This window comes from Podarcis vaucheri (genome assembly GCF_965113315.1).
Source record: "Podarcis vaucheri genome assembly, chromosome: 6".
Classification (NCBI taxonomy): Eukaryota; Metazoa; Chordata; class Lepidosauria; order Squamata; family Lacertidae; genus Podarcis; species Podarcis vaucheri.
The window spans coordinates 50,995,423-51,022,543 of record NC_138764.1 but is presented as its reverse complement, the minus strand read 5'-3'; the positions used below and the strand labels follow the sequence as shown (position 1 = coordinate 51,022,543).

Sequence of the window (27,121 nt, the reverse complement as noted above, 5' to 3'; positions counted from 1 at the left end):
ATCGTTTTTCATAGGTAGTTTTGTACTGCTGGCAGTTTCACAAGAAGCATTATTCCAGGAGGCTGCAGTGGCAAAGCCCACCATAGAAAGATGAGGTATAGTTCCATTCCTAATATTTCATCTTCTGTAGACAACAGACAAATTTAAGTGAAGCTTATTAAAATATTGTCCTGTAAATAAGCCCGAAAACATTACCAACCTGCAACTTTTTTCAACTAGCCTAAGAAAGTAGGAGCCTGTATTTCCATGGTGGAAATGTGGGCTTCGTTTTGTAAGTGACTTCTACTAAATGGACTGATGTGGGGGACATGTTTTGCTGGCTCTAGAAGAAGTGAATCCCATTCATCTGCTGCCAGCATGGGAACCAAGTGGGTTGGTGGAGCAGGGATGGCCTTGTCCACCAGCCTGCTCAATTTCCTTACAGCCTATGGCTACCTGGCAAGCTGTTCCGACATAAGGCTATTAAGCGTCTTCTTCTTTAAGAGACACGAGTAATAATGAGCAAGCATCTTTCATGAAAACTATTGTCTTTTTATGATACATTCAAATCTGCCCCACAAGGAATTGGCCAAGATGCAATTAGATCAACACATAATGTGGGTTCTGAAATTGTGTTTCTGGAACACATTTTAAAAACAGTTTGCAATATGGCAAGAGGCAGGGGTTAAAGGGAGTAAGAAATAGCACTGGGCATACCCAAAGTAACTCTTTGGATCAGAGCCAATGTATTTAACCAGCTAAAAATTGCCAGTTAAAAATAAATATGTTGAATGCATAGAAACATCTGTTCTAACAACATATTCATTCTAAATCAGCACATTTATAAAATACAGAGTTTGTGTAAGTCCTCAAAATCAATTTTAAAAGTATAAAACATTTCAACAGTAGACTTTGGAAAAGGGATTAGACATTTACATTAATGTTTGTCCGCTTTAATTTAAAAAGCGATTCAAAACCAAGTACACATGCACCAGAAAAGGCCACCAATAAGCCTAACATGCACAGTTCCATATAAGTGCAGCCAACAATGTTGACTGAAACTAAACTTGAAAATCCAGGGCACTAATGCACAATATCAGGCAATAAAACAGCATCTCAGTGGTGATATTTAATTTAAAAAAGAAGAAAGAGGCAGGAGAAGATCAGGCACTGTCTGTTTTGGAGGATCAGCCATTCTGCATTTCAAAGCGTGGATCTCTGCAATATCCAGGTTACTGTGCTAGAATCTCCACTATTATATAGCAGTTGTAAGAGAGGGAGGGCAAAGATGTGTTTACTCAGTGATTAGGGCCTTAGAATAAGCCGCTAGCTCCTAGAGAGACAGCTCACCACTTATTCATTTGGGCCAATTCACAAAGCCTAGAAAGATTAAACATCCATGCTGAGAAGACAAGCGAATGCAGACGGTGAAAAAGAAATAAAAATTCTTTAAAAACTCTTAGATGACTTCATTATTTTTTCCACAAGGAAACTTTAGGAAAGTGTTTAGTTAGAGAAAAACCCACATTGACCTCTCCCTAAACCCTTAATCTTTCCTTTGTGGTGGGACTGCTTTGTGGTAAGCGGATGGCTTTGCTCTCCTCTTTTCATTGGGAGCAGAGAAAAAAAGGCTCTTGAGAAACTCCTTTCGTCCCAAAGAAACAACCCCATGAAACTGTTAAATATAAGATTCCATGTGAATGAACTTTCCAAAATATGTACAGTTTAAAGCTAGGAGTTGAGGCCAAATACTAGAAAACAAGGCAGGTGCACACTTTAGCATATGTAAATTAGGAAATGGCCAAAAATATTTAACTACCCCCATTTATCAATCGAAATGCCATTTGGATTTCAAATTCAGATCATTCAGTTTTGCCATTTCTGTCTGCAGTTGACTGGATTTGTAGCTGTTCCATATTTGCACGAAGTAGAATCATATTCAGTCTCTTGGCTAAAGGTGCCTTGGATTAAATATATATATATATACTAAAGATCCAAAAGTACTCTGGGGAGGAAATGTCTACCAAATCTCAAAACTTCTAATTTACCAACATTAATAACAATTTTATTTAAAATATTCAGGCAACATTTAGCAATAGTATGTGTAATGATTTGAGTCTGTTTTTCCTAATACCAAGAAACCTTGCAATTGCTACATTTCTACAAAAGAATCAATTAAAAACAAATCCACAAAAACTGTTTTGGATGAAGCAGCAGCGAAATCGTAAAACACAAGAAGAAACCATCAATCAAAATGCTGAGTGGTCTTGAGGAGGTTAGCTTTTCAGTGACCAAACTCCTTAGCAAAGTTCCCGGGAATGTATTAAGATAATAGGAGCTTTGTGCCTTTAGATCTTCCTCTGTGAGGAAGTGAGGTAACAAGATTACTAAAAGGGCATTATCTGGAGAAAGTATTACTTGGAAGTGACACCACTATTTAATTCTGAGGAAGATTTTTCTTAAAAGCACCTGAGCTAGCCGCCAAAATCCAAATGGCTCACAATGTGATTTGGGGGCCTAGCTTTTGAAAATCCTACCTGAGCTGTTGGCTTGAGTGAGTGAGGCTTAAAACATGCCTAAATTCTCTTAAATTCTGTTTGGTTAATTTTGGTTTATTTATTTATTAAAATTCTATTTAAGAGAAAAATTGAGAAACTACCATGGTTCAGTCATTAAATATCGGATATTCGTATCTGGCACGATCTCTTTCCCTAGTGCATTGTTTCCTTTGGCAGACTTGCCTCAGAAAAGCACTTAATTTTTCAACCCAACACTCCTAAAAGGCAGAATATGCCACCATTTGAAATATATAGGCAGGCATCCCTTAATTTTGAAATGCTAATTGCTTCTGAATGTAGGCGAAGCTTGTTAAGAATTATAAATTATTCTTAAATCCAGTTTAATTTTCTGATCTTGCATTTGCAGCTATCCCCCCCCCACTTCCATCAGTCTTAAGAAACCAAAGAATAAAGGGTATTAATAATAAGTTATTTAGTCATCAGCCCAAGAACAGACCAGAATAACAAAACAACTTTAAAATCCGCATTTTTCATTGTTTGTGGTCAAATCTCTTTTTAATTCTAAGTACAAAAGTATGTAAGACTTGTTTTATATTAAATAAAATATATGTATGGGGTGTTCTGTTGCAGAATAACTATGTGGCCAATAAGGACTCTGTAGTTCTTAATTTGGTACCTTGTGCTACAGAAAGGTAGCAACTGTGAGAAGACGAGCTCTGCACATGCGAAGGGACAGCTGATTTGCTTGCATTATTGCAAGAAATGGGAAAGCTTGCTTACATATCACAAATGCACGTGACAACATGCATGGACTTCTAAACCAGAGACAAAAACCTAATTAATCAACACCAAATATTATTTTGTGCTAGGGGATGTATGACCCTATTCAAAACAGGCTATTGACCAATTATCTGGACTCAAGATCCACCAACCCACAGGGCTTCCATCTTGCCAGTTTACTGGCCTTTATCTAGCCCACCACTGAGTCCTAGCATCAGCCCAAGGATTGCGCAGCCTCTTGATTTGGCTATTTCAGATAAAAAGAGCTGGGTATCAGCAGCATACTGTTGACATTCCCCCCAAATAGCCAAATGATTGCTTTCAATGGCTTTATATGGATGATAAACAACATTAGGGACAAGATGGTACCCCATAGCACCCCAAGGCTCAGGGTGCCAACTGAAAATGACCCAACACCTTGAATATCTATCTCACCAAATCAGCTTGGAAGGATACCATGGTGGATGATATCAAAAGCCACTGAGAGAAATAACAGGTCTGCACTCTCCCTGTCCTTTTCCCAATAAAGGGAGTGACCAAGGTCAATTTAGTCCTATAACTAGGCCTAGATCCAGATTGAAATGGGTCAAGATAATCTGTTTCATCCAAGAGGACCTGCAACTGTTGAGACACAACCCTCTCAATCACCTTCCCTAAAAAGGGAGTATTTGTGACCAGGCAGCAGTTGTCACAGACCACTAGGAAAAGCATAGGCTTTTTCAGGTTTCAGGTAACATGTTTGAACGATAATAGTCTTTTGGGAAAAGGAATTGCAGTGCTCAGCCAGGATCTGTAGGTGGTACTGAAGACCAAGTTGTTGCTGACTTGATTTGAACTCTTTTGTTTTTAACTTTTGACCTAAATGTTTGCATTTAAAGTGTGTGGTGTTGTTGTATTATACAGTGCATCCACATTGCTAGGCAAGCAGGGCCCAAGCAGAGCAGAGTGCAGCAGCCTGCAGTTTAGTGTCCAGGCCCTGAAAGCCAGAAAGGTGAGCAAACTGGCTTTCCCAGGCCCAGGGAGCCTGAGGGGGACAAGGGAAGGAAGGAGACGAGGGAAAGCCCCATCACACAAGTTGTAGTCCTTGCACAAGGCTTCTGCTGACAGGGCTGCATAGGCGGATCTTCTCTCTCAAATGTTATTTCTCCACATGCCATTCAATGTGATTTCACACAACCATTTTTAGCTCACATTTAACATCATGAAGTAGAACTAGGCAGCTGATAATTTCAGCACATTTAAAAATCGGAAGTACACAGATGAGTAAATTTGATAACCATCTTCGTGAATCATTTTCAGCATCTAGATCTAAAGAACACATGATGAAGAAAACTCAAAACCAAGCAATAATTTCACTCCCCCCCCAAAAACCCCAGTCTAAACCAATTAAGGATTTAGGATCAATCAAAGATTCAGAAACTTTGTAAAATAAGGATAACTAAATCTGTTTTAACTAAGAGCACTGGTTTGCATAAATGTAGCCCTTTGCTTTCCCCTCTGTGGTGACGTAAACACTCTTTTTAAAATATGATGCTACCTCATACTGAGTGAAGGTCCACCTAAACCACTAATCTGCTTGAACTAGCAGCACCTATCCACAGTTTCAGGTAGAAGTATTTTCCAACCCTGCCACCAGAGCCATTTAAGCAGAAATACCAAGGATTGAACTGGGAACCTTCTGCATGCAGAACATGAGCTCAGCTGAAACACAAACACTCAACACATTTTTTACAAAATGTGTGACATCCTTGAGCTGCTTTATAGCATTCAGCCTACATTCATAATCATTTTAGGCTTCAAAATTAATGCAGTTTCTTAATATTTTCATAGTAACATTTCAACACACCTGCATTGTGATTACCATTTTGACCAGTTTTGTATATGTATCACTTTCATAAAATGCTTGAAGTATTGCAAAATATATTACATGAATATTTTTGTTTAACCTATGAAATACACAAAATAAATTTGGATTTTCTGCCCGTGGGCTAGGTTGGATGTGCATATGGATTAAGTTATTCTTTAGTATACGATCTGAGGTGAAACCAGAGTATGGATTAAGTTATTCTTATCTATTCTAACCACTCACCTCCAAGCAATGTGTGTGGTCTCAAACAGATCATGTTGGCCACTGTGTTTATTTCAGTAAGTTGAAGTGAAGCATTACAGATGCCAATAGGTAATGTTTCTCTCTATCCACCTCAGGATTTGACTCATAATTGATTCTCCCATCTGGTATTTGGGTTCAGCCCGAAAGCTTTGAGATTTAATTAATAATTTCAAAGCTTGAGTTCACTTTTGCTGGAGTTGCAATATCATGATATTAGAATATTTTGCATCAGAATATTTCTTAAAAGAGATGCTGGAATTATTAAAGGTACAGTACTTCTTGCTTGCAGTTAAACATTCCAGTGTTTTTATTTTGGAAATGTTATCAGACTGTCAGACAGGCCTATTCTTTTAACAATTAAAACGCTGCAAAAAGTAAAGCTGCAAAATCTGATAATGGAGCCAGAAATTTTTATTGCAACAGCAAGAGTGAAACACATTTTTCACATCTGTTTCATCATCAATCAGTGATCACCTTAATATACTTTCGGAACATACAGAAGGTTTGCTGAATTCCAGATTTTGTTATCTGAATGGGTTATGGCATCTGGATGGTAGCAATATGGACCCCATTATGATTATTTGGCTAACCAAATTATGGATACAGAGGATATGATTCTGCTTTGGATGTAAGGAAAACAGAAAAAAAAATTATAGGAAAATAGGAAAACATTTACAGTATATAATAGTCGTATTCAAGTATCTAAAGGGCTGCCACATGGAAGATGGAAGATATTTTTCTCCTGCTCTGGAGGGTAGGACTCAAACCAATGGATTCAAGTTACAAGAAAGGAGTTTCCGACTAACATCAGGAAGTACTTTCTGACAGTAAGAGCCATTCAACAGTGGAACAGACTCCCTTGGGAGGTTGTGGAGTCTCCTTCCTTGGAGGTTTTTAAGCAGATGTTGGATGGCCATCTGTCAAGGATGCTTTAGTTGAGATTCCTGCATTGCAGGGGGTTGGACCAGATGACTCTGGGGGTCCCTTCCAACTCTGAAATTCTACAGTTCTATGATTAATTTTTGATCTTAGATAACCCAGGGACACACTCTTGGCTTCCCAATAAAATTGTAATAGTGTGTACTTGTGGGAAAATGTTTCAGTTTGTGTTCTTCCTTTTCTGCATAGTTGCTAGAAATTAAGAGGGGGTGCTCTTAATTTGTTCCCAAGGCAAATGCTAAGGTGAATAGATTTCGGATCTGAGAATATGTTATAATTAAAATTTTAAAAGGCCAATTGAGAGTTAGCTTGCTCAGTGGACATTAAATGCGGTTGGCAAGGTAGAAAGCTGGTGGGAATAGAGTATCCTAGAGGGAGATAGTGAACAAAATAGTGTCACAGGGTCCTACTTGTATAACTGTGCTCATAAATCCAGGCAGCGCTGTAATCAATTTCATCTGCTGGAAGATCCTTTTGCCACAAGCATTTATGAGGCATGTAAGGGTTCAATTTGAATTCGGTAACTTACCAGCCTGAAGCTGAATCCCAACATGGAAACATTGTGGGTGAGTGTTCTCAGGTTTGTGGATGAGGCTGCACAACCCCCTAAAGGATCAGGTATGCAGTTTAGGGATACTCTTTGATCTACCATTGCCACTTGAAGCCCAGATGGCCTCAGTGTCCCAAAGTTCACGTTGCCAGAATTGCTGGTTCATCGGCTGCAATTCCTTGCGGAGAGGGATAGCTTAGCTATGGTGATTCATGTTCTGGTAACCTCCTGGCTAGATTATTTGTAGCTGCCATGAGATGCCCTGGAAGCATCAGTCAGTGCGTAGCTTAGCTGCTAGAATTTTGACGAGTACAGCAAGAGTCATTCAATATTGCTGCTATTTTGAAATATCTACACTAGCTGCTTGTTTGCTTTAGAGCCCAGTTTCGAGTGCTGGTGCTTCCTTTTAAAGCCATAAATGGTTTGGACCTGAAGGTGTTCCTCTTTCTCTACTAGCCTATCCCTGTTTTTGGATCTTCTGGAGAGGCTCTGTTCCAAGTACCCTATTAAGCAGAAGTATGTTAAGCTTCCACAGAGGACACTTTTTTTCCCCCTGTGGTGGTGCCCAACCTTGGAATGCTGTCTGTAAAGGGGCACACCTAGCACTGAAATTACAATATTGTTGGCACCAATAGACCTTCCTATCTACTCTTGCATCTTTGAACCTGGCAGTAGCATATGGCAGGCATGCACATATATAAGAAATGTGAAAAGATAACTCATATATAATAGCCATAACTTACAGATCACTTAAAGCTGGATTTAGTTAAATTCATGTTTGAATTAGTACACCTACAGTATTCTATAACATACCAACAATAAACTAGGGAAAAATAAACTTAGTTCATATGTGTGTGTGTGTTTTTTAAGAACTATACAGTGGTACCCCGCAAGACGAACGCCTCGCAAGACGGAAAACCCGCTAGACGAAAGGGTTTTCCGTTTTGGAGGCGCTTCGCAAAACGAATTTCCCTATGGGCTTGCTTCGCAAGACGACAGCCCATAGGGAAATCTCCGGGACAGCGGGGAAGCGCAGCGCGTCTTCCCCACTGTCCTCGGACCTCCTCCCCCCCCGCATCGGAACGAAGCTCCGATGCCGGGCGGTGGGGGGGGGGAAAGCCTCCTTCCCCCGCCCGGCATCTGAACGAAGCTCCGATGCCGGGCGGTGGGGGGGGGGAAAGCCTCCTTCCCCCGCCCGGCATCTGAACGAAGCTCCGATGCTGGGAGGTGGGGGGGGGAAAGCCTCCTTCCCCCTCCCGGCATCAGAACGAAGCTCCGATGCCGGGCGGTGGGGGGGGGAAGCCTCCTTCCCCCGCAAGGCATCAGAACGAAGCTCCGATGCCGGGAGGTGGGGGGGGGGAAAGCCTCCTTCCCCCGCCCGGCATCTGAACGAAGCTCCGATGCCGGGCGGTGGGGGGGGGGAAGCCTCCTTCCCCCGCAAGGCATCAGAACGAAGCTCCGATGCCGGGAGGTGGGGGGGGGGAAAGCCTCCTTCCCCCGCCCGGCATCTGAACGAAGCTCCGATGCCGGGCGGTGGGGGGGGGGAAGCCTCCTTCCCCCGCAAGGCATCAGAACGAAGCTCCGATGCCGGGAGGTGGGGGGGGGGAAAGCCTCCTTCCCCCGCCCGGCATCTGAACGAAGCTCCGATGCCGGGCGGTGGGGGGGGGAAAGCCTCCTTCCCCCGCAAGGCATCAGAACGAAGCTCCGATGCCGGGAGGTGGGGGGGGGGAAGCCTCCTTCCCCCGCCCGGCATCTGAACGAAGCTCCGATGCCGGGAGTGGGGGGGGGGAAAGCCTCCTTCCCCCTCCCGGCATCTGAACGAAGCTCCGATGCCGGGAGTGGGGGGGGGGAAAGCCTCCTTCCCCCGCCCGGCATCTGAACGAAGCTCCGATGCTGGGAGGTGGGGGGGGGAAAGCCTCCTTCCTCCGCAAGGCATCAGAACGAAGCTCCGATGCCGGGAGGTGGGGGGGGGAAAGCCTCCTTCCCCCGCCCGGCATCTGAACGAAGCTCCGATGCCGGGAGGTGGGGGGGGGAAAGCCTCCTTCCCCCGCCCGGCATCTGAACGAAGCTCCGATGCCGGGAGGTGGGGGGGGGGAAAGCCTCCTTCCCCCGCCCGGCATCTGAACGAAGCTCCGATGCCGGGAGGTGGGGGGGGGAAAGCCTCCTTCCCCCGCAAGGCATCAGAACGAAGCTCCGATGCCGGGAGGTGGGGGGGGGAAAGCCTCCTTCCCCCGCAAGGCATCAGAACGAAGCTCCGATGCCGGGGGGGGGACACCTTCTCCCGCCACCCGGCATCGGATGGCTTTCCTGAAGACTTGGGGTGGGAGGAGGGTTTTCCTTCCCACCGCCAACATTCAGAATGCTGTTCTGAATGTTGGCGGTGCGGAGGAAAAACCCTCCTCCCACGCAAGCCCCGGGAACAGAGGAGAAGCGCTGCGCGCCTTGCCCTCTGTTCCCGTACCTGTCCTGAAGGCTTGCGGTGGGGAGAAAAGCCCTTTTCCGCACCGCCAGCCTGGCAAGCGGTTTCCCTAGGAACGCATTAATTGATTTTCAATGCATTCCTATGGGAAACCGTGCTTCGCAAGACGAAAAACTCGCAAGAAGAAAAAACTTGCGGAACGAATTAATTTCGTCTTGCGAGGCACCACTGTATAGGTATCACTAAGACTTCTAACATGAATTTCTTTTCAGTAATTTTTATTAAATTTTCAAATTTTCATTATACAACTTTCCTCCCTACCCTTCCAAGGTTCTTTTAATTTGTCCGCCATTCCTGCATATTTTTGTATATACATCTAATTCATTTCCCCATCTTACATCCCTTTTAAATATGTTATACTGTTGAATTTACCTTAATACTGACACAGTTTTCAACTGTAAACAATTATTTTCAGCAAAAATTTCCCACTCCTCTTTAAATACCTGTTCTTCTTGCTCTCTTATTCTACTTGTTAGACCTGCTAACTATGTATAGTCTATCATCTTAAGTTGCCAATACTCCTTGCTATGGACCTCCCTCACCTTCCATTTTTGAGCTAGCAAGATCTGAGCCATCGTTGTTGCATACATTAAAAAGTTTTTCTGACACCTGGATACCTCTGTCTGAACTATTCCTAACAGGAATGCCTCTGGTTTTTGGGGGAATGCTGTTTTAAACATTTTTTTTATCTCATTCTATATCATTTCCCAATAGTCTTTAACTTTTTTGCATGCCCACCACATATGGAAAAAGTTCCTTTCATTTCTTTACATTTCCAACACAAATCCGATTCCGCTTATACATCCTAGCCAGTGTTCGAGGTGCATTTTCAGGCAGGGAATTTCATTAGTGTGAGCAGTTTCTGAGCTCTGGGAGCAGTACTACGCCTAATATTTCAGATTAAAGCTGCAGAGAGGAAGGAAAAGAGGATCTTTTTATACCTTCCCACTTCCAGTCACTCTCTGGAAAAGAAAGCCTCTTAAGAAAATTGGGGGGTGGGCAGGGGAAAGACTAGACCAGTGTTTTTCAACCTTTTTGGGGCAAAGGCACACTTGTTTCATGAAAAAAATCACGAGGCACACCACCACTGTGTGCGGAGAGGGAGATGTCAGAGCCCCGCTGCTCTCTATGGGGAATCGGATGAGAGCGGACCGCCTGTCCGCTCTCATCTGATCCCATCCGATCTGATCCCCACCCAGGACGGATGGAAAATAGGGTGGACACAGTCCGGCGCCCGCCTAGTGGACGAAAATTTGACATTTTTTTAAAAAAAATCTTTCGAATTTTTCAATTTTTCCCACGGCACACCAGGCAACATCTTGCGGCACACTAGTGTGCCGCGGAACAGTGGTTGAAAAACACTGGATTAGACCATGTGAAAAATGAACATAATATTTTAGCTGCAGTTCATTCGCTTTAAGTCTTGTATTCTTGTTATAAGGCAAAAAAATCAGTTGTTGCGCCCATGACCTAGGTTTAAGGTGCCATTTAGCTTCTAGCTTTCATATGTCAGTTTCTAACACTGATCTTAGTTAATCTACTCGGGGTTAGATACCATCTATGAATCATTTTCATGTATTCTCTTTCAACGTGTAGCATGCAGTAAATTTCAGATCTTTGTTCCAGAGTTTCTTCCAGAGGTTTAGTTCTATATTATAGGTAAAGGTAAAGGGACCCCTGACCATTAGGTCCAATCATGGCCGACTCTGGGGTTGCGGCGCTCATCTTGCTTTATTGGCCGAGGGAGCCGGCATATAGCTTCTGGGTCATGTGGCCAGCATGACTAAGCCGCTTCTGGCAAACCAGAGCAGCGCACGGAAACGCCGTTTTACCTTCCTGCCAGAGCGGTACCTATTTATCTACTTGCACTTTGAGGTGCTTTCGAACTGCTAGGTTGGCAGCAGCAGGGACCGAGCAACGGGAGCTCACCCCGTCGCGGGGATTCGAACCGCTGACCTTCTGATCGGCAAGTCCTAGGCCCTGTGGTTTAACCCACAGCGCCACCCGCATCCCAACGTTCTATATTATACCCTATATCAATTGCCCAGTGGGTCACCAAGGCTTTAACCAGCTTGTCTTTCGTTTCCCATTCCAATAATTGCTTATACATTTTAGACAATAATTTTTCATTATTCTGCAATAACTCTCTTTCAAATTGTGAGCTTTTCTCCAAAATTCCATTTTTCTTATCTAGTTTAAACATATCATATAATTCAGGGGCCAGCAAACTTTTTCAGCAGGTCCACTGTCCCTCAGAACTTGTGGGGGGCCGGACTATATTTTGAAAAAATAATAATGAACGAATTTCTATGCCCCACAAATAACCCAGAGGTACATTTTAAATAAAAGCACACATTCTGCTCATGTAAAAACACCAGGCAGGCCCCACAAATAAGCCAGAGATGCATTTTAAATAAAAGGACACATTCTACTCATGTAAAAACACGCTGATTCCTGGACCGTCTGTGGGCTGGATTTAGAAGTTGATTGGGCTGGATCCGGCCCCCAGGCCTTAGTTTGCCTACCCATGATATAACTGATGATACTGTAACCAATCAGTAACTTGGCTCTGCTTCTAACATGAATGTTAGGAAGGATAAATTATGAGAGAGTCACAATATGTATGCAGGAGAAGACGATCTTTTTGAAATTGGGAAATAACACATTTTCAGTAACTATCTTTAAAAAAAGAGATCACAATGTCTCTTCATAAATAAATAAATAAATAAATAAGCAAGCTACTACTTTCTTATGTACCAAGTACATAAGAAAAGTACAATTTCTGATAACCAGAACCTTTCATTAACTTTCTATTTTATTCATATATATATATATATAGAGAGAGAGAGTTTATCCTTATTCATATTCACAAAAACTGCTAGATGTTTTCCTCACAAAGGATAAACAAAGTACAAAGAAACTAGTTCTTGCTCTGGAGCTGGAGCTGAGTTTTTACAGAACACCTTCTGCTCAGACAACTTAAAATTCCCCAAGAAAAAGGACAAGGTCTACACACACTCTTGGCTGCAAAGTGCTCTCAAATTAAATCAGTTTGAAGTGGTTTTCATTAAGATGGATTGAGTGTGGCATCGTGAGAAACACTTTATAAAATGTAGTGTTTTACTTAGTGATTAACTATATACCAGTTGATGAAGCTCCCTAAATCCTTCGTAATCCGACCACTCCAATAAACATTTAATGAGCATATAAATTCAAAAAGCCTAGCAGAGGATTTAAACCTTCAATCTTGTTTTTATTTACTCTTCCAACTCAATTTCTCACTTCAAGTTAAGAATGCTATTGCTTCAAGCTCGTCTGTTGCCCTGGTAAAATTAAGTGCCCTCTGCAGCTCAGTTTAGAACATATGGTTTCAGATTTCAATTATTTTAGAAGTAAAGTATATATTTTAGAAATTGTATTTTAAAAAAACATTACTACTTCCTAATAACTACTCTTAAGGAAATCCTCCCATTAGGAAATGAATGAAATTAGGAAATAATGTAAAATTGTAAGAGAGTTTGATCCTTTTAAACTTGTTATTCAGTTACTTGATACATTGGTCTGGTTCAAGTGTCTCTGTGGTTTAATGTGAACAAAAAAGTCCCCACTTCACTGCTCTTCCACTCCTGCTGGAGCATATTGGGAGCGACTACCCACAAGCCTTGGCTTCTTATGTCATTTGAATCCAAGCTTGTGGTTTGTTTTTCTAACAACTCACCCTTATTGCCCATAGCAAAGGCTGCTTCACCTGAGCAGCAGACCTCCAGTTGTGCAATGGATGTTCCCCCTCCTCTCACCCGTGCATCATCAAAATCTACTCCAGAGACCCTCCAGAGCAGAATCATAGAATCATAGAATCATAGAATCATAGAGTTGGAAGTGACCACAAGGGCCATCGAGTCCAACCCCCTGCCGAGCAGGAAACACCATCAGAGCACTCCTGACATATGGTTGTCAAGCCTCTGCTTAAAGACCTCCAAAGTAGGAGACTCCACCACACTCCTTGGCAGCAAATTCCAGATTTTGGGTATGTGTGGGGAAAGGCGGAAGGCCCTGATCATGCAATCAGAACTCCACTGACATAGTATCGGATACAACACTTGTGTTGTTCTTGGCTTGCCACTTGTAGTTTGAGGAAAACAACCACTAGGGCTCAAACAACATGACAAGCCAAGGTTTATGATTCGCCGCTTCCAGAGTGGCATAGTCGGAAGTAGGGGCGAAAGTAAAGTAGGGATGTCTGACCAGAATGCGTTGCTGCTTGTTCACGTTAAGCCACAGTTAAACATTAACTATGCTTCAATGTGACATGCAAACAAAACCAATTTTGGAACTAACTACTGCAATAGTTAATCAGTGTAGGAAGTGGCCAGAAAGTCATTTTAGACAGTATAGTAATAAAAATGTACTTACATCTCTGGCTTTTCCATAGAAAGCCTCTTGAAAAGCAGCCTCTAATGATCCAATAAAAAACACTGGATGGCAGTCACCATATCTGTGTGAATACCAAAATGTTTCAATTAAAAAAAACCATTTTTAAAAATATTAAATGGGTTCCAGCACTTTAAGATTTTATTATTATTATTATTATTATTTTACAAAAACACAGAATAACTACATTTTCTAGGAAGCAATATTTAAAACATTTTATTTGCATTCAACACTTCAGGTCAACACACCACAATATATTTCAGGCATATACACATTTTTCATTTCTGTATAGATAAAAATTGTTATCTGTCAAACTGAGAGCTACCAGGGCCAGAAATGCAACTCTGAGATACAGAAGACTGACACTGAGAGCGGGCTCAAGCAAATGACTTTGGCATGCCTGAAATGTAAACGTTATCAATCTTATACTTAGTGTAAAGCTTTAAGTTAAGTGATAGAATGCCAGCAATAAAAAAATAATGCCACAAAAATCAATTTCTGTTCTTATTTGTTCATTTGTCTTCCAAGGGACAATGGGAAGACCTTCACAGGAACAGGCCAGTGTTGGTAGCATAAACAGAAACTTATAGAGGAAGGGAGGGAGGGGTTTCTAAATGACACAAATGGAGAGCTGCTCTCCATGAGGCATTTGCAGAGGCTTCCCTTTGATTGTTACCCAAAATAGCAGATAGCATAAGTACTTCCTGCCACACCTCTGACCATATGAAGTTGCTCAGAATAACAAAGCTTCAAAATCAAAACTCACAAGTTTGAGCCACTAAAGTTCCCATGGTAGAGCTAACTGCACGAAACTGCATTAGCTACAAGAACAATTTGTAGAGTAAATAGTATTGTCTCCTCACCTTCCGTAACTGCATTAAGTTTATTCATAGCCATTCGACCCAGCCTCAGCTAACTACATTTCCTTCCCTTTCTTCCTAATCTGGAATCGGATGGAAAAATATCCTCAACAGGATGTTAAACTATTCCACTGCTCACTGAAAGCAGAGAAATTCAAAAGGTAAAATAAGACTTGTCCTTTTGAAGGTAGCTGGGCAATAGGAATATCGAAGAGGAGAGTGCAGAAATGGGAAACTTGATCCTACAGGCAGCTGGATCCTACTCCAAAACCACCCTCTGAAATGCCTTCCACCAAAACCAACACTGTCAGTCTTGTAATGGCTGCTGGAGATAGGCACCTAAGAACAGTTCTCAAAAGCTGAGCTGCGTGGCTTAGGAAGCTGCCTTATGTGGAATGATACCATGGACTGGCAGTGGCTCTCTGAGGTTTCATTCCCATCTGTACCTGGAGATGCACAATACACATCAGGAGGCTTAGTTTGGTCAGTATCGAGTATACGCAAAATACATTATTTCTGGTAAATGAGCCACCATAACTGCTAGAGCATGCACCCCCAAACTCGGCCCTCCAGATGTTTTGGGACTATAACTCCCATGATCCCTAGCTAACAGGACCAGTGGTCAGAGATGATGGGAATTGTAGTCACAAAACATCCGGAGGGCCGAGTTTGGGGGTGCCTGCACTAGAGAGTCGTGAAAATTTGTATCTCAGGCTTTTTAGACTCGTCTACCCATGTACTATCTGAAACCAGAGGCGAATTGGTTGCCAGACGTGATTCCCCACCCCCAGCTCTCCTACCCCACTAGGAGAGTCACACCCCCTTGTGCAGATTGCCATAATAAGGAAACAGGACATTAGATAGAATATGAGTGCACATTCAAACCATGCACATTTGGGAACCTTTCTCCTGCGTAAGATTGTGGCCTGTCCGTGGGGCATACAAAGGTCTGAGTATACCTAGCTCTAGATCACTGTTCCCTTTAGTCTTTCATTTTTCTGAAATATAGCCATTCAGCCATTCCATACCACACACATAAACTTATTAGATAATCTTTTTTAAAAAAAATCCCATGGTATATTACTTTATTTATTTATTTATATCTATTTATTTATTAAATTTGCAAAGCGCCCTATACCCGCAGGTTTCAGGGCAGTTCACAGGATAAAAATCGGAATATAAAACCACAAAATACATAACCAAAATAAAAACAGAAAGAACCCAGTAGCACACACACCCCTCAAAAAAACCCCACATTTTTAAAGGGCATAGGTCGGACAGGGGCGCCGACTTATAAAAAATAGTGGGGGAGCCCATGAATAATAAATAATGAATAATAAATGAAAGCTCATGAATAATAAATAAGCTCATGAATATGCAAATAATGTGGCGCCGCCTCCTCGTGAGCGAATAGGGGAGAGCGTGCTGCGCCTATTAATCAGCTCCGAAGGAAATTGGGTGGAGCTTTTGCTCGGGAGGGAGGGCAGGAGGCATGCAGCCCGACCCTGTGCATTTTGGGCTGGGGGAGGGGCGGCGGTGGCGCTCTGCTGGAGGGGTGCCTGAGATTATTGGGGGGCGGAGCCCCCCCAAACGAATTTTTGAGGGGGCTCGTGCCCCCTCAGGCCCCATGGAGTCGGCGCCTATGAGGTCGGATGTCAATCAACCAAAGGCCTGGTTAAAAAGGAATGTTTTTCCCTGATGGCTAAACGTATATAATGAAGGCGCCAGGCAAACCTCCCTGGGGAGAGCATTGCACAGACAGGGAGCAACTGCAGAAAAGGCACATTCTGGACCTCTTGTGGAGGAGGCACGTGAAGGACCTCAGGTTCATATGGAAAGAGGCGGTCCTTGAGGTATTGCGAAAAAAATACATATTGGAAACGTCAAAAGAATCTCACAATCGTGTGTTATGAATTAAATGTTTCAATAATTCCATCCTGAATGAGAGCTCTCTGCTGCAAAAAACCCACTGCAGGCTGTCTTATGGTTTAGAGTAGCTGCGAACTTAGGAAGAGTATGCAAAGGAAAAGTGTGTAGTTGCATATTTAGAGAAGCTAAAGGGTTTACAGTTGGGAGGCTCAATGTGGAGAAGCAGGTCACATTTTAAGTTTAAAAATAAATTTCCTAAAGAAATCGGATGACTTCAGGATTCAAATATCATAAGATTCTTATCACTACCACATTTCCCCCAAATGCTTTGTAAAAATATAAGTCACATTCATGAACCATAGATGCAGAAATTATGCACAATTACAAGTCTAACCTTGAAGAAAATTCTGCTGTGAATTGTAATAAGGCATCTCCTTCATTTTCAGCATTTTCTGGCACTAAAGAAAGGAAGGAAAATAGTACATAGTATAGTATAGTATAGTATAGTATAGTATAGTATAGTATAGTATAGTATAGTATAGTATAGTATAGTATAATTATCCATAGAATAGTATTCATATTATATTTTTTGAAAACATTGCCTTTACTGTTTTCTTTAATTGTACATATGCATTTATTCAAATAACTTTTAATAACCCTTAATGAAGAGAACAGTAATAATATGGCCCTTTGGGCATATGGAATTTGTGACCAGTTCTAGGAAGATGAAGATGATAAAAACAACGTATTGGTTTTTGCATATGACAGTATTATTATTGCAACAATAAAATTAGAATCTTATAAGCCATCTTATAACTGTTGTTATACTATATTTCAGTGTTTTTTCTTTGAAATATTTTACACAAGTATTTGTATAGCTTTTGTTCTAGTTCTAGAATAATGATAAATCTTAGTAATATTTCAAAGAAAAAACATTGAAATATAGTAGGCTAGTAGATACAGCCCAGAAGTTAAGTTTTAAGTCTAAGAGAATTGATTTCTGGAGGCCTGAATCCAGAATTCATTTATACAGTCTTCATTTCTCAGGTCTCCCTTTTTAAGTCAGCTTTTTTTTTTAAAGAGTTTATCACTGGCTGTTAAAATACATTTATTGGAATATATCTCCAAAAAAACCTATCTGGTGGAACCAAAAGGAACCAAAGTTTGCTTTCTTTCCTATTGCTCAACTGTTGTCAGTACAATGTTACACAATTCACAGCATGAAGGATTGCATTACTTACTCATTGGAGATTTCCTCAATGCAGATGACGCCATTCCAAACATCTCTCCATCATCCACTCCAAATTCTGTGGCATCTTCAAAGTCATCTCCATCACTGTCACTAACCATATGTACATCTGTGCATTGCTAATTTAGTAAAAGCCATAGTTAAGAATAATGCAGAACAGAGTCATATTTATAATATAATACTGTTTCAATATTAGTAGTTTCCCATATACAACTATAAAGGCCATCCTGTTTGAAATTAAGAACCTTGGAGGAAATTCCCTATATATTTTGGCTTGAGAAAACTATTTTGTATAAATAGGATTGTAAATAGTGGATGTGTTCATACAACATGATAGACTGTGGTTTGTTGTGATGGCATGAGCCTAGTCTTCCCCTTGCTTTGTTGACTACCTCCTTCAACCTAGTCAAGGAGAGTTTTCACTCCATATTTTGTTTAATGAATTGCAGCTTGTCTTGTGATCCAAGCTCATCAAACCGTAGTTAATTTTAGCTATGGCTTGTTTGAAACAATCCGACTTCAGCACAGATTAGGCTATAGTAGAGTCAAAGTGAGTTTTGTGGGCAGTAACCGGAATACAAATGTGGCTTTCAGCATAGCTTGAAGGAGTGTCTGAATATCATATTTTGGGTGTGAAAAGGAAGAGGGAGGAAGGAGGTTGTGTTTACCTCTTCTGACTGTTCTCTGGTTTGTGCTGGTGAGGATCTTCTTCCAACTGTAAGTCGGTGGCAAGGATAAGAGACTCCTGATGCTGCTAGGGTCACCTAGAACACAGGATACATTGCTGCATCAACTATAAGATTTGGATAAACATGTTTCTTTCAGTGACTAAAACCAAACTACAGTAGACTTGAGCGAGCTGGAATAAAAAAATTAAAGATTGGAAAATTTAGAATGTACCCAAGGAACGTTGTTATACAAAAAAAAAATTTGTTATACAAAAAAAAAGCTAGAAAAAATGATGCAATACTTGAGATCATTCCACAATATCCTTTCTTGACAAGATTTATTTTCAATATATCATTTCATTTCAATCCTCAAACTTCTACATCACGGCAAACAGTTAAAGCTACCTCATTATTGCTGTATAGCTGGTCGGCACTAAGCTCATGCACTTGACAAACTGGGAATCATTTACATTTCTCTTAACTAGTAGTGGACAGGCAAGGGGTAGGAAGAGGCCCTCTCCACAGTTGTGGTGACTGAAGAAAGAAAACAAGGCAGCTCAAACACCATCCAGCTAAGGAGCCAAGATAGCACTGAAGACAACAGATGGTTGGAGTCAAAGTACAAAGCGGGTGACTGAGTAGGAGTGGGCAGTTCCCATTATTAAGGTAATCTCAATCGGTTTTAGACCTCAGATTCCCAAAATTATTAACGGAGAGTCTATCTAGAAGAAGTAAGACTATGAAAACTGAGCCAACTTGGAAGAGGCCTAAGTTATCAAGAGAGAGCGAGGAATTGATAAGGGGCTCTCACAAGAGTAAGAACACTTAGAAGCTGTGGAAACCTGTACCAATGTAGTAGACAGTACCTTGCAAACATGTCTAGTCACTGTAAAAAAAATGCTGCTGGCAACATATTTCTTCCCTTAACACAGACTACAGAGGTTTCCTTTGTGAAGGAAACATGTCATATGGATAAAGGACCAATGGGTAACTCAGTTGTGCATCTCAGTTTGTGAATATGGCCGGATCTCAGAAAGTAGAGACTACTTTGCTATATTTTGTGCACTAAAAGGTTAAGGCAGTATTGAAAAATATGCATGTTACATTTAAATTGTCCAATAGTTGAGAGTTTTAAAATCTTTATTCGCTTTAGAAGAATAACAACAGAGTTACATCTACATTTCTCCCCCGCTCCATCAACTGACACAGAGCCTTCTTGATTAATAAGCAGCTATGCAAACATGTCCTTGCAGGGTAAAAATACACATATTGTCAAAACTGAATAAACAGTAACTGATGTGTATTTTCTATAACAATTTAAAATGTACTGGCTAAATGTCTGTATTTTTAAAAAATGTGAAGGAAGTTCTACTTTCCAAGTCACTGTAGTGGCTAAAAAAGTCTTATCCAAAGCCTAGCAACTATGCTAGAAATACTCTTATTTATTTTTATCCTCAAGTCAGGGTGTTTTTAATCACTTATGTGCTAGAATTCATAAAAGCCTTAATTTGCTTCAGGTTAAAGCAAGCTGATTAAGTGTGCTAGCTAACCAAGTGAGTGTTGACCTGCCTGGACTAGCCTGCTGCCACATTCTTGTAGCAAGGTTAAATAGCAGTTTAGTCACAATTTTAAAATCACAGAGTTAAAAGGAAATGACTCTTTTGGAATAAATGAAATATTAAAGCAGACATTCAGGTCAAGCTCAATTATCAGTGAAACTCTTTCATACATAAAACAGAATCTACGCTTGCCTTTGTAATGCTGGCACTGCCATTTTATATCACATGCTTCATTCAGTATTGAACATAGTAGTGGGGAGGGGGAGTAACATCTGTTTATATACCTAAGCTCTCACTAAGGAGCGCACTAAAGGAAAGGTGACTAATGCCAAATAGAGGTTTGGTGGTAGCAAACGAACTAGATCCAAGGGTCTCATGATAGATGGCTTCCTCCCAATTAAAGCTGGATAAATGGGTTAGAATATTAGGTAAGGAAAGTCAGACATTCAGAATATGATGCTGGCCGTTTGCTTTCTCATGTTCAATAATATTAAAACATAGCTCAGGGTGGGATTTTATATAGCTCAAAATCAATGAGAGGTTTTCTTATCTAGCTAAGCATGTTGTAGAATTGGACGTGAGAAGGCCACCATACTGGCCTCTTAGGGGGAAAGAATAATAAATATTATGTGCTAAAACTAGATGCAAGATGGAAAAACAGGCTGCTGAAGAGGCCAGGGGCCATCTTGGCTGAGAGTCCTGGAAGAACTGCTCCCTGCCTTGCTGGTCTTTTCCCACTTAGCCTTTGAGGGCAGGACCCTGACTGACTCCAGCTACAAAAGCTAAGGCTGCTGAAGAAGTGAGATACCATCTTAGCTGTCTCTTAGTGCAGACCCAGGTCATCAAGTCTGAGCTCCACAGCCACCATCAACCATCATTGGCAGGATTGGCAGCAATAGCAGCAGATATGCTCTATGCTCAACATTTTATTCTCTTTTTACTTTACCTTTTATATTAGACTTCCTTCAGCAATGTCTTCTATATAAACATGGTGGGGGATATATGCCAAGCCAAAGTGAACAAGAATATTAATAGGTCTGTGCTGTTAAATTCTTAAAGCTAGCAAACAGATCTGGGTTTCTATGCTGGCATGACTAAAGGCAGCCATTAACTCTTGGCACTCAAAAAAGCATGAAATTTCACTGAAATTATTTCAAAATTAACAAAAACATTTTGGATTTATTCTTAAACCCACCAGTAAAACTAGCACAACTAACAACCAATTAGTTTTATCTTTTCACAGGAAATGAACTATTTTCCTTTTGTATACAACACATAATATGTCGGGCATTAAATCTTTTTTTAAAAAAATTAAACACTAACTGGATGGTGGAAAAAAATCACAAGGGTGGAGTGTGTTCACGTTCCACTAGCACCAATGCTTACTTTATCCCTTCATAAAGTGCTGCTGAGATAATTACTGCTGACAGATTTATTCAAGGTTCATTTCACTTTTTCTCTAGGTTTTTTTCTAGTTAGAAGTGCAGCAGAGCCCATGGGAAGATCCACCCCTCACACCTGTTAAGTTTCTTCATGTTACTAGGGCCAGTTTAGACATGTCACTTTGAATTAGCATTGTACAAGGGCACTAAGTGTGACAATTACTTATCACAGGTTTAACCTTGGAAGGGAAGAGAGGAGGGGAGGAGAAAAGTTTCTAATTCAAGTCCGAGAACAGTGTCCGAATACGTAATTTAAGCCCTTTAATACAGGTTGCATGAAATTCATTCCAAGACTCATAAAAAGGTTCCCATGGTAGGTTTCCAAACAAGGATGCAGATTACTCTAAAGGGCACATCTACAGTTACAATGTATTTGATTTTAGAAAAATAAAATTTAGAAAGGAAAATATTTTCACTGAAGACAATGGCCTGCTGATGAAAACTTAAGAAAACATTGATAGCTGCTCTTTTTATTTTTCCTTGAAGTTTTCCTTCCTGTATTCTGTAGTCACATACACTAAACTCCAAACTCAAGCCATGCTTGGGGTCTGTATGTGCACCTGATAAAGGAGAATCCCTCTTTGAGGTCTGCTGTTATGAAAGTGTCAGGAGTTTTTCCAATTTCAGCTTCTTCAAGGCACCAGCATGCATATTAGTAAAACAAAAGGCTAAATCAACTCATAGTAAGATGAAGAAGACTCTTAAGTATTCAGATTCTTCAACTTTTTGAAAGGGTAACAATGAAATCCAAAGCATGTTTAGTGAATAGTAAATTCTGCCAAGCTGAATAGAACTTGCTCCCAAGGTAAGTGTGCATAGGATTGCAGTCTAAGTATTGTTTTAGAAAAAGCAATAGCTACTGCAGACACTGTAGAAGACTAACAAGAAGATTTATCCTTACCTCTTCAATTTGCAAGTGCCATTTGAAACACGCCCTTCAAAATCCCTTCAAACAGTCATTTACAGTGGTACCTCTGGTTAAGAACTTAATTTGTTCCAGAGGTCGGTTCTTAACCTGAAACTGTTCTTAATCTGAGGTACCACGTTAGCTAATGGGCCTCCCACTGCTGCTGCTGCGCCGCCGCCGCACAATTTCTGTTCTCATCCTGAGGTAAAGTTCTTAACCTGAGGTACTACTTCCAGGTTAGCGGAGTCTGTAACCTGAAGCATTTGTAACCCGAAGTATTTGCAACCCAAGGTACCACTGTATATACATCATTATATATGCAATAATCATAGGAGTACTCATAAGAGAGAAGCAAATGTCCGGACAACATTACAGTGAGATAACAGTACACAGTGCGGTGTATTTTTTGTCTATGGACTCCAATAAAGCTGCGTGTGTGAGAGATGACAAGTGGATGGTCAAACATGGGATACAGTGTACAGTGTCACAGAGCTGTCAGGCAATCACAGGTCATCCACAGGGCAGGAAGAACATGAGGCATGAAATGCAATTTCTAGCCTCTCACTCTGGATCCCTCCCAAGCAGATGAAGGCTATGTTGAAGGGGTGGACTCCTCCTCTTGGCCTGTCAGACCCATTGCTCAGCAACATGCAGGACTCTCCTAGAGCAAGGTGTCAGAGGGGGAGGAGCATCAGCAGGACTGGGACTGTCCTGTTGGGTAGCAAAGCCAACTTCTGACTCCTCTCTATCTGAATCTGTATTTACACTGTGACTCTCCGCCTCTAGCCCTGTCCTGGAAGGGTCTCCTTCTTCTGATCACCCTTGATCGCTCAAAACTCTTGCTTCTAGCACCTCCCAGCTCATCCCTTTCCCAGACTGCTCCTCAGTGTCCCACCACCACAATCCAGGGTCCTAGTCATCTTCTTCCATGTCCTTCCTGCGGGGTTCTTGCGCAGTTGGCACCTACCACTCTTCCTCATCCAGCTAGTCCCTGACATACATGTCTGTCATAATCACAGACCTTTTCTTAACATGGTTGTGAACTGCCCTGAGATCTGTGGATGAAGGATGTTATACAAATTTTAACATCCTTTAAGCCTTACATAGTTATTGGCCTGGGAGATGAGGGAGGAGAGTTTGGCCAGTTTCCATACTTTAGGAGTGGATGTGGCGAGCAGTGCTAGAAAAAGTACTGGAGCTTTATATCTTTCCTCCACCTTGTCTATCAAATTGACAGGTTTTCAGCTAATTACTTAAAAACACCTCAGGGAATATTTTGTTTAATGAGGGGGGGGTCTTTAAAAGTTAAAAATCCCCTGCCATAAACAAATGCACAACTACATACGATATTTGGAAGCTGAGGGGAAATACAAACTTAAGAATGGAACATGAAGAGGTATCATCTGCCATGAGGCTAATCATGGCTCACAAGTTAATTCGTTTTCACAAATACTTTCTTCCTCTTGGGCATTCTCCCCCTCTCAACCCAGGCCAACTGAAAGCATTCTGAATTATGCCTTAATATGTCTAGTTCAGGCAGAGAAAATACTTTCCCATCATATTGATCTTAATGTGCTCTGACAAAGCAACAGTACATTAACTTCATGTTTGCCACAACCTGCACTCTGCAATTTAGCAAATGCCCTTTACTCAGAGGCTAGCAACAACACATTTCCCAATTTTCCAGTTTCTTCAGGATTATTTCCTCTTATAACACAGCAGTTAAAACATATCAATGAAAAATAGCTCACATTGTTTTGTTACGTAATTCATACACCTGTGAAAAGGAAGCTCTCCGATCCAAAATACACGTAAATTGCCTAAAGCAAATGAATAAACCAAAACCTCCAAAAGCAGCACTGCAATTCAGAAAAACTGCTTAATAAAAATAACTGAATCACAGCATGGTGCTAGATTGAGAAAATCACAAACTTAACTCTTCAGGTATTCCCCAACAGATCATGAATCATCTGTAACAGAAATTGTCATATTTATAGCAGTGTGACTCACAGCATATGAGGTTTCTTTTATACATGAAGGGTAGAATTTTATCAACTTTCACAGTCTAACATATAGCTAAATTTGTGCTTCATAAACCACGTAAAGCTGTAGAGCTTTCACATAAACCACATGAAAGTACGGCTGGATAAAAGGGGACAGTTTTACTCAATCTGCTGTTTCTGATAACAATTGTAGAAGAAATTCCTGTAGTTATGTTTCATTTAAAAGGCACCCGTTGCACAGGGCCAGTCCCAGCTTACAGAATCATACTAACATTTAATTATCTTAGGACCCAAACTTCCATGGCATAGATTAAGGGTCCTGGGGTACTAGATCTCTCTGTCAAGTCTACCCTGCAGCTTCAACATTATTGAGAAAGATGATGATGATAAAACCACCTATTTCAGCATCAGCTGAATTTTATTCAATGGTGATGATTTTATGTAATGATAGCAATACACTTTGAGCTTTTATAGAGCGCAAGAGAAAAGAGGATTTGTAATCTATAATCTGACACAAGAAGACAGAGGAAGAGGAAGAAAGGAAGTCTGAAGTAAATGGGGAAATAATATAGGGTGGTAGTCAACTAAGTTTAACTTAAGAGTAGACCTATTGAAATTAATGAGCATGACAAAGTTTGTTCCATTAATTTCAGTGGAGCTATTATTATGAATAAAACTAAGTTGATTATTTCAGTTACTCATACTTAGAGCTTAGTGACAGAAGGACGTAGGAACTTGACAGTTTTGTCCTAATAATAAAATAGGTAACACAATATAAGGTAGGTTTTTTACTGCTTACTGCACTCTGCTTACCCAAAGGAAAAACTCTAGAATCTTGAATCTACTTTGTATTCACAAAGATTATCAACCAACCACTTGGCATGACAATGGTCTGTGGTGGGATGCCATTTATCTCACTGCATTAGAAAACCAGGGATGGCAAACAAAAGAATGGCTGGATATTTTTTCAGTGCTATATAATTCCTTGGCAAACTCCAAGCAGTTGTGTTACCAACTGATGGATCCAACAAATTATTCCAACTCTAATGGGCTTTCTGGGGTCCATTTTTTTCTTCATGATATAATTATTCATGAAACTAGCCTCAAACATAATGAGATTTTTGCACTGTTGGCCTGCCAAAACGCATGGAGCTAGTGGCTTTTTGTAAACAAAAATGTACGGCAACAGGTAATTTGCCCCACATTCATTTTGTTTTACATAAAGGTCCTTAACCCTTCAAAATGCATATTCTACTAAAATGACTAAAAGCATCTACACGTAAAGATCACTACGCCTTGCATGATAGCTACCCATTGCCAATATTATAAAGGTTAAAATATGCCAGTTGGTCAAAATAGCTCTTTTAATATTCAGAGCGGTCTAGGGTTTTTTCTAGACATCAAATAAAAAATGCATTAGTTTTATAATTGTACAAGACTGTGTGTAAAGTTTTCCTAAATTAGTAAACCAACATTTCAGCAACAATAAACATTATTTCTTACAATATCTTTGCTCTCTACCTTACATCAAGTTAATAAGTTTCCTCAACCACTATATCCTGCTTATGATCATCTCCCAAAATTATTTCTTTTGTTTTACTTATTTAACAACGTAGGGCATCAACACTTTAAATTGAGATGAAAGCAACAGAAATATGGTGCCTTTCCATCATCACAGCAAGTTACTGTATAGAGATTCTGTTTTTCAACGTAATGTCCTGACATGACTAATGTGTCAGGACATTAGTCATGGAAGGCCAGTCCATGAACTATTAAGTACTTATGGACAAGAGATTTCTGCTTTAGGTGATACAGAAATAATACTGATGGGTTCTCTTAAAGAAACCAGAAATCAATGGCCTATTGAACTGTTCCCTTCTTTTTACGCTTCAGAGACTTTAGTACAACCCAATGTATCTCCAAACAATCCTGACTTCTGGTCCACAGAGCCATATGAGGCTCATCCAAAATCTATCCTCTTACATTTGCAGGAACTCTTTCATCCAAATCTATAACCCTTAATATCTGCCAGCTGGAATTATGTTTTTACCATCCATGTAGACAGGCTTCCTCAACCTCGGCCCTCCAGATGTTTCTGGCCTACAACTCCCATGATCCCTAGCTAGCAGGACCAGTGGTCAGGGATGATGGGAATTGTAGTCTCAAAACATCTCATATATTACTGCACACATTGGCCCTAAATATCCAGTATAGAATTTGGTTACAGTATCAAGATTCTTCATTTTCATTGTAAAATCTAGTTCTAGACTTCATAGTTGTAAGGTTTAACACACAAAGGCACTAGAATGCCTTACATGGGTGCCTGATACCCTTGCAGGCAAAGCAAAGGGTATTGTATGAACTGATCATCTTTCTTTACATACACAGGTCAAAAAGCTAGAAATGCACAGAGCCAGGAACCCCTCAGCTGATAAGAAGGAAGAAGCTTCTAGTTCAACCCAATAAAGAATATACAGCCACTATTAAACAAAGACCAATCACAAAGAGAAGAGTGTTTTAATTTAAAGCATTTGTCCCTATCATGTTTATAGAGAGTTAGGAGCCCTAAGACTGGGACAGGGTGCCTTTGTCATGGCATGCATAGAACTCTGGTTAACCTCAATTTGTCCCTGGGTCTACTTAAACATATATATTCGTATGCGTGGCTGTGGCTGTTATGTTTCAATTTGCAGGTTATGTTAATATAATGAACTTAATAGAAACTGAAGGCTACAGTGAAGTGTTAAATCCCTGCAGCAATATCAGTGAGTCACCCT

General features: G+C 40.8%; 1 protein-coding gene across 1 annotated transcript in view; it reads right to left on the bottom strand.

The window, feature by feature from the left end:
- The window catches only part of FAF1 (Fas associated factor 1), a 169,589-nt gene that overhangs the window by 55,826 nt on the left and 86,642 nt on the right, over positions 1 to 27,121 (bottom strand). The window contains exons 9-12 of the mRNA XM_082226741.1: positions 18,434 to 18,529; positions 17,758 to 17,884; positions 16,911 to 16,974; positions 13,770 to 13,851 (exon numbers count right to left, since the gene is read on the bottom strand). Coding sequence (XP_082082867.1) covers positions 13,770 to 13,851; positions 16,911 to 16,974; positions 17,758 to 17,884; positions 18,434 to 18,529 — 369 coding nt within the window. The remainder of the gene's footprint in view (positions 1 to 13,769; positions 13,852 to 16,910; positions 16,975 to 17,757; positions 17,885 to 18,433; positions 18,530 to 27,121) is intronic.